This window comes from Ascaphus truei, chromosome 5 (assembly GCF_040206685.1).
Source record: "Ascaphus truei isolate aAscTru1 chromosome 5, aAscTru1.hap1, whole genome shotgun sequence".
Classification (NCBI taxonomy): domain Eukaryota; kingdom Metazoa; phylum Chordata; class Amphibia; order Anura; family Ascaphidae; genus Ascaphus; species Ascaphus truei.
This window is the reverse complement of record NC_134487.1, coordinates 277,529,864-277,540,776: the sequence shown is the minus strand read 5'-3', so window position 1 is coordinate 277,540,776 and position 10,913 is coordinate 277,529,864. Positions and strand designations below refer to the sequence as shown.

The window sequence follows — 10,913 nt, the reverse complement described above, 5'->3', positions numbered from 1 at the left end:
TGGAGGGTAGTTTCCTCAAACCTGCAGGCACTTTGGGTTTGTGTCTTTTGAAAGACTGCCTCCCGGGTGCGGAAGTAATGCAGTCTTGCTATTATGTCGCGTGGCTGTTCATTAGCCACAGGTCTGCTCCTGAGAGCTCAGTGGCAGCGGTCCATCAAGAGCTCTGGTTCAAGGATGTCAGGGAGCAGGGACGCCATCCAGCAGGAGACGAATCCTTCTATCTCTGTAATCTCCTCAGGGATGCTGCGGATCCGTATGTTGTTGCGCTGGTCCCTGTTCTCTGCGTCCTCCTGCCGCTCTGCGAGTTCTGTTATTTGGGCCTGTATGTATGAGGATCTCTTGTCTGATTTTCGTATGGCTTTCGAAGTTGCCGCCATTTTCTCCTCTTGGGCCCCCGTGCGCTCCCCCACTCCCTGGACCTCCTTTCGGAGCTCCTGTATTTCGCCCCAAAATAGCGTCTTCATATCATTGTAAAGCCTGTCAAAATCACAGCGCCTCACCGGCAGCTGTTCAGGTTCCTCCACCGCATCCTCCTCGCAGTCCGAATCCGACCCCGCTGTGGAGCCCGCCGCCATTTCGGCTCCGGCACCCTTTGCCGCCGATCGGCTAAGGTATTTACGTAAATTGCCCGTATTCTTCTTTTTATTGGTTTGCGGGCCATCTCTGTGTGTTCTCCGTTTTATTTCTGCAATGACGAGATTTGAAACTCACTGGAAAGTGGTTATTGCTGCTTTATTATATTGGCGGGGGACGGAGCTCTAGGCTTAAGCAGGCATCCACCACACCATCGCGCATGCCCTAAATTGTTGTTTTTAATACATTTGTATTTTTTCACCTACAGTATCTGTTCACGTACTTCTAGCAGATTCATGCTTGATTATCTATTCTCTGTATGTCCACATCTCATTTCCTCTATTAGACAAGAATTTGCTGAGAAGCATGCCTAAATCATACAATATTACACTATGTACTGTATGTTTTTTTTTGCCTTTCTCCACATGTCCTGACTTCCAACTGATTATACTACCTGAAGAGTCCTCTAGATCCAGGACATTTGTTCTATGAATATAGACTACTTCATAGTTTGTTTGGATCCTTTATCTATTTTTGGCTATTAGTCCATTTAGTGGTCATTTTATCACCCATATTTAGTGGCGCCATCACAGTAATATTTTTTGTGCTTGTGATTTATCTGATTTGATCGATTAGAAGACGTTATCTGGTACCCACTGCCATATTATTGTACTGTACACAATTGCATATATTTGCACCTACCACTGTATTCACGGTGTAATGTGGATGTTATTTTATTTTTTGTACATCACATATTGACATATTCCCTCGTTTCCCCAAGGTTTACTTCACCAAGTACTAGCGCAGTACACTTATTTTTCTTCACGGTTGGCCAGTCTGTATGAAAATTAGGTTGTATGTTTAGGGCAGTTATTCTTCGAGCATGTCCATTATATGGGAGTGAGTCCAGTCTTTCTCTTTAACATCTGTGTATTTTTCACATTAACATCACTAAATTAACCTTTGTTGGGTAATTTGACTTTTCGTAGACTTTCTGGAAAGTTAACAGTAATTTCTCTAACGAAATCTTTTGCAAACATGAGAGCATATCAGATTTCGAAATGTTGGATCTGCCCTATGTTTGATGTGATGTTATTTATTAACATCTCGCAAGCTAAGTAGGTTGTGTGTGTGCAGTGAGTATCAGTATTCCAATATGGATCGTCTACTGCTGTTTCATGCGTTGTTCTTTCATCTTCTCGCTCTTGCAAATTCTGAGTTTTTGATAGAAGGAATCAGAAACATTCAGGTTGGTTATATTCAATATTTCTATTATCACTAAGTGCACATCTCATGACAATATACTTTTTCATATCTGCGCTTTTATTTGAATTAATGAAGGAACTGTGAGTAGTTTGGAAGATGGGCTGATGGGTGGCAAGACAGTGAAGGCTATTTATCAATCTCTCTTAGCTGCAAAACAGAGGCAATGCAGATGGAAACACAGTAGGTTCATCTGGTGTTGGTTTTTTTTGCACCACTTTGTGTGCCACTTTTTTGCCACAGGGATACGTAAAAGCCACCAATGTGTCTGTCTAGCAATAAATCTAATCCCATTCTCTTCATTGTTACTAACCTGTATTTCTCAGCTTTAGTTAATTTAAGAATGAAGGCCAATGGATAGCAGTTGCACAGATTTTTTTTTAGCCAGGTTTAAATAACAGAATAGCAGTGGCACAGAACACAATAGTTGTGTCCTCCATACAGTACTTTGCCACATTAAGATAAACATGTTTACCGCATACATAAATGTAGAAAAGCTGGTTAATGTGCTGTCGGGAGAATTATATAACAAAGGTATAAGAGTTGTTCCTTGGCCATCTTTAATTTTGTTATCATTGCACATTCTTTTTGTTGCCATGTCGTAAAGATTTGCAGTATACGCACTCCATGGCAAAACAAGAAGCCTATTTATTTAAGTTCTATTGATTTTTATTCAGACCATAAAATGGAAACTCAACATTCATAATATACTCTACTGACGGTGAGGGCATACAGGGGCATTGTAGATAGATCCTACACATACTGTACTAGAATAAGAGGTCATGTTTTAAACGACTTCACAGAAAGGCTGGTGTATTGGTGACATAATGTCCCAACAGAGGCAGTAGAGGCTAATATACTGTTAAAAGTGTAGCACATGTCGTCCTCCCCCTCCTCACGGAAGATCTGGCCACTACAGTACATGGATTTTTCTCTGGTGCTGTGAGCTCACCTGTGTGGTACAGCTGCGAGCTCACCTGTATGGTACAGAAGGCCTGAGGGCTCCGCTGGTGTGGTGTGGGAGCAGCAACTGGGCAGGCTTTCTCTTGGTTCTATGTGCAACACCTCCATTATATGAGGATACTGCAAGATGCAGGATGGTCCTCACAGGAAAACTCCTTTCCAATAATCACACCTCATAGCGGGTCCAACAGTAGCTTTATTGCATAACGGCATGTTGATCCTCCAGCCCTGGAGCAGACCCCAGTGGCTTGAGGCCCCCAGAGCCTCTCCTAATCTACTTGACCCTCTTTCAGGGAAAAGGGTATCACACTATCTCATGATCCACCTCCTCAATTTGGTAGAGTGTCAACTTTTATACCCGGGGGAAAGGCTTGTAACCTCGCCCCATAACAGGGCAGGTTTAGGTACAGACAGGCATCACACCATATACATGTGACCCAGTCAGTAGCCTCCCCATGTATTACACTCTAACTGCCTTCTGTATAATAATGATGATGATTAATACATAATTGTATGGTTACTGTTTAAATGTGAAGACATGTTTAAATACCCTCCCCCATTTTTTTCTGTACCTTGTCCCCACCTATGAAAAATTTGAAACTGAATACAAATTAGTTAAAAAAAATATAAAGATGATTCTAGACAGATTGATTCAGCCAATCACATCTAATTTATTTGGAATCAGATGCCAAATTACCGAGCACATCCGAAAATATTTATTTGCATCTGCTGGGCTCTGCTGCACGTGCTCGTCCAGCTGTGCGGCGCTCCCTCCAAACAGCTCTCGAAACTCATTCCGTGTCATGCAGGTATTGACTGAACTGTCATGGCTGCCCTCTCTTAACAACCCCATCACTTTCAGTCCCTTCTCCTTCACCAGCATTCCTACTGGCTTCCCACAGTCACATGTAAAGAGGAACCTCCTAGGGGGGCAGCCAGTCTGTGTTGCTTGCAGGCACAGTGGGGTTACATGTATATTGTCACTTTTATTTGAATATATATCTACAGTGTTTTAGTTGAGTGTATGTACAGTATGTATTTATGTATGTATGTATGTATGTATGTACAGTATGTATGTACAGTATGTATGTACAGTATGTATTTATGTATGTATGTATGTACAGTATGTATGTAGAAATTACTTGGTGATTCACATAACCACTTTAAATTTCTCAGTGATGGAATCAGGACGAAGGGGAGTTTTCGACCAATCGCAGTGTGATTGGTCTCTTCGGGGCATATTGAATCAACTGTGTGGTGGCAAAATATACTGGCATTCTCACTGAGGCATATGATATAAATACGCTCCTTAGCGCCAATGTAAATTATTATTTTTTTCACTTTGATAAATAACGCCTAAACATTTTTTTGTATTCCCAGAAGCGGAGCACTGAAACGGTAAGCAATTTAAATTTTATGTTTTTAATAGAGTTTGGAAATATACCCGTTTTTAATAGAGTTTGGAAATATACCCGTATCATACAAACACCACAGTAACAAAAATGTACCGTAACTCAATATTTACCATTGTTTATTAGCGCTGTATTTCCTATCTGCTGGGTTGGCTGCAGGGGGTTATAGGGACCCTTGTTTGAAGCTGCCACATGTTAAAGCCTCTTACTGAGTTTCAAGAAACACCCCCTCTTTTTCATTTGTAAAATGTTAGAAATAAACTAAAACTAAAATGTATTAGCTTTTTTACATTCAATAAGGATTAAATGTATTTTTATAAGAATGATATTTTACAATGAATGACCTGCAGCAATCTTTGATGTCTTTAATTTGTTTGCTTTCTATTGGATATTTTTTTGCGATCAATATCTTTATCCCAGTAATCTATTTGTAGAGTTCATTATTGTGGGAATAATGGGTTTGCCCAAACCTAGATTGCACTTATGAGTTCATGTACATTTATTAAAAAAAAAAAAAAAAACATGTACTGTACAATTAAGTGTGTTTGATATATTTGTATATATCATTATAAGATTGCTAAGAGCTGCATTCCATGTTTATATGATCTGCCATCACAAGTGAATAGATACATTGTTAATAATGTTCCCATTGATTTTGTTTTCCAAACAGTGACATTTCTTTTCAATTTGTAATGTGCCCCTTCAAAATCAATTTATTTTAGAAATAAGGCAACAAGGACCATTATTTTTAGCTTTAACTTGTTTTTCCTTCAACATGCACATATGCATATGCAATGAAGTCAGTATAATCGTTATAACTTAGTCTTCTAAGATATTTACAGTTTATGCACGGTTACAGACAAAAGAAGTAAAAATGACATATAGACAATAGCGCTGATTTAAGACCTAATTTTCATATGTTAGTACACGCTGCTAACAACTCAGTAGCGTATAACTGTGAATTCCAGAAATTGCGATGGCGCAGCGCTAAACTTTAATCACCACCCGGTATTTTTGGGTTTGCATCTTAACTTTAAATTGCATCCTCAGGTCTCTTACTTTCTGAGAACAGTCATTATACAGTATTTCAAAAGTGTCCAAGAGGTATTGTTAAAATCAAAGCTATTATAAAAATCTTCAACTGCATGTATTAAGGAGCTGATTGTTATATTTCAATGTTGTGTCATTGTTTATTATGATGATTTCTATAATCTCATTTCTCTATTGTGTATTCTTCAGCCTGTGGATGGGATAGAGATCTACAGTGTAAATATTGACTGTAGAGTGACCTCCCGCTTTGCCCACAATGTCATCACAAGCAGAGCTGCTAACCGAGCCAACAAGTCGCAAGAAGTCTCCTTTGATGTGGATCTGCCAAAAACGGCTTTTATCACCAACTTCACCATGTAAACCTTTACATAGCTATTTGTATTTTGGGGGGGGGGGAGAGGGGGAGTTTTAATCGCCTGAACCAGGATGTTCCCCGGAGTTATTCATGGTCCCCCAATGCCCGTGGACCACCTGGTTCCAGAGACATTACACCATTTGTTCAGAGGGGAAAAATGTTCTTTGTCGTCCAGGGCAGCCAATACAAAGCTGCCATGTCCTATTGGTGACCCGGCGACCATGTGGGTCATTTTTGCACCGGCCCAAAAAGATACAAATTTCTCTGGAACTGCGGGTTCCTGGGTGCCGGGAGACCACAGATCAGCTCCAGGGACCACAGGTCAGCTTTTCTTTAAAGAATTTTTTTTTAGGTGGTGGCGGATTGCTGCTTCAATCATTTTTCTATTTGTTTAAGGCTTGGGGGAACATATAAGTAAAAGTAACTGAACAGCCTCTTAGGTGACAAAGAGGGGATTTGATTACTATTTACAAAAAACATTTTTTCAAAGTAAGGGCAGTCAAAATATGTAATGTATTACTCATGAAGACTTCAATGGCTGATTCAGTAGATATCTTAAAGGAAAAGGTTAGATATCTTTTTTAGAACAGAAATTTATGCAACCATATGGTACTGAAAATAAATGAAACCTTATTTTCCATACAATAATTAAACTTTTCATTTTGATATTGCATGTATAAGATATTGACTAACGGTCAAGATCCAACAAAGTTACAATAAGTAGCCAGTCCACACCCTCGGTTTAATGGTCTACCTTTAAGCCATTCTATAGGTGTAAGAATGCTCGTGAATGGACATCGAAGAAGTAAAGCACCTCTCTCTGAAACTGGTGTTGGATGCATAAAGCAATTTGACATCAGTAGAAGTGTAGGTCAAATAGGGTCCGTGGCTTTATAGTAAATAAGAAAATAACCTATTTTTATGAGTTATTTGTCCATGCTATTTTTGAGCCAAATTACATTTTCTATTTTATAGAAATATTAAGCTTCATTTAACATTGCAGCCCTGATCATTGTAACATTGGAAGAGCTGCTACAGTCTTTTTATGTGACTCTAATTAGCCCTCATTTAAAGCAATATTTTCTATTGCATACCCTGCAGTATTTATTATTGTGTACAGGGAGTTTTTTTTCAGTAGAGAAGATATTACATGGGTGTTACTTAACAACTCTCATTTTGCACTTTTCAAGTAACACACGTGTACTGTACAGTATATCCTGTGATTCTGGAGAACTACAAACCCCTCCCACAGTTCAAAATGACCACCAGTACTATCTGCTCAGAACATACTGTATGACATCATGAACATTTCCAGTTTTCCACTGGCACGTTCCAGGAGTATTATATTTACTTTTAGTTTTGTTTCATTGCTTGTGATTGATTGCCAGAGCCATATTGGCAGCATTGCGTGCATCTTTAAACTGCAGAACATTGCTGAATAGTTTACTGTCTCTGTCACTAATGCAGTGTGAGACCATTCTTCATATGCGACCAAATATCCTTTATTTGTATGTGTACCATAGGACAATTGATGGAACAACTTATCCTGGGATAATTAAGGAGAAAGAAGCTGCAAAAAAACAGTATGATACAGCAGTCTCCCGCGGACAGACAGCGGGGCTAGTCAGGTGAGACCGAACTGCTTCAATGTGATATAAATATATATATAAAAAAAAATTTACTAAATGGTTATAGCCATTTAACAGCCATCCAATTTAGAGGCTCATACTAATTGTCAACAGTTCTAGATGTTTAAGGAAACCCACACATGTTTATTTGTTTCTTTCTATTATGGTGGTGGCTTAGCAATGCAAACTGGGCAACTTTGGAGCTCCTTCACTCTGCATATAAATGTGAGGGCTATAACATACAGTATATCCTTTTTGCCCTTAGAAAGGCCTATATAGGGGACTGCTTCTAAACAAACTTCTATTTTTGCATTGTGAATGCTTGTTCAATTCTACACAATATACTTGGGGCAGTACATTGTAATTGTAAACCAGTAGCCGTAGACACTCCTGGGCTATGGCAGTTTATTTACAATAATAGAGTACAGGCATACCCCCGTTTAAGGTCACTCACTTTAAGTTCACTCGCGAGCAAGGACATATCACCCAATAGGCAAACGGCAGCTCGCGCGTGCGCCTGTCAGCACGTCCTGAACAGCAAAACCGACTCCCTACCTGAAGCTGTGCGCAAGCGGGGAGTCTATAGAGCCTGTTAAAAATGCGTTATTTACATCAGTTATGTACGTATATGACGATTGCAGTATAGTACATGCATCGACAAGTGGAAAAAAGGTATTTCTTCACTTTAAGTACATTTTCGCTTTAAATACATGCTCTGGACCCATTGCGTACGTTAATACGGGGTATGCCTGTACCACATTTTGGAATTAGCTGCAGTTGGGTACTTTGTCTTTTGATGCTGTATGGAATTGTCCATGTTATTCTCTTGATAATTCACCAATATGATCTGTATTTATTGCCCAACATATATAGGGCCTCTGGCAGGAAGACAGAAAAGTTTTCTGTATCAGTCAATGTGGCATCACAGAGCAAAGTCACCTTTGAATTGATCTATGAGGAAATGTTGAAGCGCCATCTTGGAAAATATGAAATGTTCATCAAAGTCAGGCCTAAGAAGCTTGTGAAAAAATTCCAGGTAAATTCATCCCACTATATTTATTCTTCTTGAGCCTTTTAAAAGACTTTTAAAAGATGTGAACAAGCTACCCGAGACTCTCAAATCTGCCAAAGGTCTAAGTCCTTAAAAACTAAAGCTGTCTCACATTTTAGTCTGGTCTGTAACTGTTACATACGCCTAAAAGAGAAAATATGTTAAACTGTTCATGCAATGTCTTTATATATAATGTTCACTTAATGTAACCATGTGATCATAGCTCAGGACATACTTGAAAACGAGAGGTAACTCCCAATCTACGACTTCCTGGTAAAACATTTTATAAATAAATAATACTATTAATTAAACAGTTAAGATATTGCCAATAAGAACAAAAGAATAGGGGTTATTTATTTGTTAAATCTCAGTACGAAGCAGAGATAAATATATACATTTTCCAATTTGATAACTTAATATAAAAAGTTAAAACACTGTATAATATATTTGACCGTTGTTCCCAATATCTCCCATGTCCATTTTAGATTGAAGTCGATATTTATGAGCAACAAGGCATCAGCTCTCTGGATGCTCATGGAACTTTCATAAGTAATGAGTTGCAACCAGTCATCAAAAAATCTTTCTCAGGAAATAAGGTAAAAGTATTATAGTTATGTATGAATGCAAAGAGTTACAAAGCACAGTACTTTACAGTTAGGCCAGGTCTATAGTGCCTGTGCCCGTGGGTAGGCGTGTGCGGCCGTGACGTCACCTGCATGAAGCGGGTGCGTTTTTCGGCCATGGTATGCACGCCTATGGTGGGCGTGTCTAGGGGCGTGCCAGTGACATCATGGAGCTGGTTCACCCTCATTAGCCGAACTGCTCACGCGACCTGTCGTGCCGAGAAATCAGTTTCACCTGATTTCTCGCGCAACGCACGCCCCCTCCTGCTTCCGCGCGCACGCGCGCAGCATGGCCGCAATCACTGCCTTAAGGCAATCTGATCGCGCCATGTGCCAACGCCTCTGTGCTGTCTGCGGCACCATGGCCCCAGCCTTAAAAGTACGCTGAACAGAGGGAAGAGATGCATTTGTGCTACACTGAACTCAGTTTTTTATTTATCTCAAATATGGTACATTGTGAAACAAAAACACAAACCATCCACAATTTCTTTGTTATTAGATTTTTGCACACGTGTGATACATTTGAGAACACCACACACCATATGTCAGCTGCTCTTAAAACAAAGCCCAAATAAAATGGTCTAAAATAAGTCAAATAGAAAACAGACCAAGATGGATTCTAGCGGAACTCATCCAATATTTTTCCATTGTTGTAAAAAGCGTATGTTTTGGATTTTTTTGTGTGTGTGAGAGTCAGAATGTTCTGCAATTATTACTGATAAGCTCCTGGTAGGCGACTATAATCGGTATAAAAAGATTGCATTAAAGTGCAAGGATGTACGGTTCTTGTGCATGTACAGGTACAACACATAGGGTGTAACGGTTACCCCAATGAGGAAGAATAGATTTTATGGTGGTCCAACAGCGAAGCAGTAAATAATACATTATTTGATGCAGTGCAAGAAAATATGATGAAATAATGTATTTTGGGTTCCTACTTTTTTTTTACTAACTGGGAAGCAGGGCTTTGGATTTTGATGCTTGTGGTTTTTACTTTTGCCTGTTACACTACAAGATACAAATATGCTGATGCTTACAGAAACCAACTGCAATGTTTGTTTGCCATGTATCTCTAATAAAAGAAATACTACTGCTTTGTCTTTTCTTCTAGGGTCACGTATCGTTTAACCCAACTCTTGACCAGCAACGCTCATGTCCAAACTGTATAACCACTGTGCTGGATGGTGATTTTACAGTAACATATGATGTCAATAGAGAAACTCCTGGAAATATACAGGTGATATACTTTATTGTTCCCAATTTTACAATCATGCTGCAAAGTCATGCAGACAAGAGGTACTGTAATAGAAGTGTTCATATTTGTAAGGGGGCACTGTGGCATTCCTGTAAGTGTTTGTAGTGGTGCCATGGGTGTGAGCAGTGAGAACAGGTGCTACAGGTGTGAGCAGTGAGAAGTAGAAGTGAGCAGTGATAAGTAGCAGTGAGAAGTGGAATTGAGCAGTGAGCAGTGAGAAGTAGAAGTGAGCAGAAAGCAGTGAGAAGTGGAATTGAGCAGTGAGCAGTGAGAAGTAGAATTGAGCAGTGAGAAGTAGAAGTGAGCAGTGAGAAGTTGAAGTGAGCAGTGAGCAGTGATAAGTAGACGTGAGCAGTGAGCAGGAGCAGTGAGCAGTGAGAAGTAGAAGTGAGAAGTAAGCAGTGAGAAGTGGAATTGAGCAGTGAGCAGTGAGAAGTAGACGTGAGCAGAAAGCAGTGAGAAGTGGAATTGAGCAGTGAGCAGTGAGAAGCAGAATTGAGCAGTGAGAAGTTGAAGTGAGCAGTGAGAAGTAGAAGTGAGCAGTAAGCAGTGAGAAGTAGAAGTGAGCAGTGAGCAATGAGCAGTGGGGAGTAGAAGTGAGCAGTTAGAAGTAGAAGTGAGCAGTGAGAAGTAGAAGTGAGCAGTAGAAGTGAGCAGTGAGAAGTAGAAGTGAGCAGTGAGAAGTAGAAGTGAGCAGTGAGAAGTAGAAGTGAGCAGTGAGCAGTGAGAAGTAGAAGTGA

The 10,913-nt window shown here is 39.8% G+C and overlaps 1 protein-coding gene across 1 annotated transcript in view; it reads left to right on the top strand.

The window, feature by feature from the left end:
• The first annotated feature begins 1,692 nt into the window (after positions 1–1,692).
• Positions 1,693–10,913, top strand: part of LOC142494752 (inter-alpha-trypsin inhibitor heavy chain H3-like) — a 40,405-nt gene continuing 31,184 nt past the window's right edge. Inside the window, exons 1-7 of the mRNA XM_075599189.1 lie at positions 1,693–1,822; positions 4,180–4,197; positions 5,451–5,617; positions 7,140–7,244; positions 8,118–8,280; positions 8,781–8,891; positions 10,030–10,155. Coding sequence (XP_075455304.1) covers positions 1,730–1,822; positions 4,180–4,197; positions 5,451–5,617; positions 7,140–7,244; positions 8,118–8,280; positions 8,781–8,891; positions 10,030–10,155 — 783 coding nt within the window. The 5' untranslated portion in view covers positions 1,693–1,729. The remainder of the gene's footprint in view (positions 1,823–4,179; positions 4,198–5,450; positions 5,618–7,139; positions 7,245–8,117; positions 8,281–8,780; positions 8,892–10,029; positions 10,156–10,913) is intronic.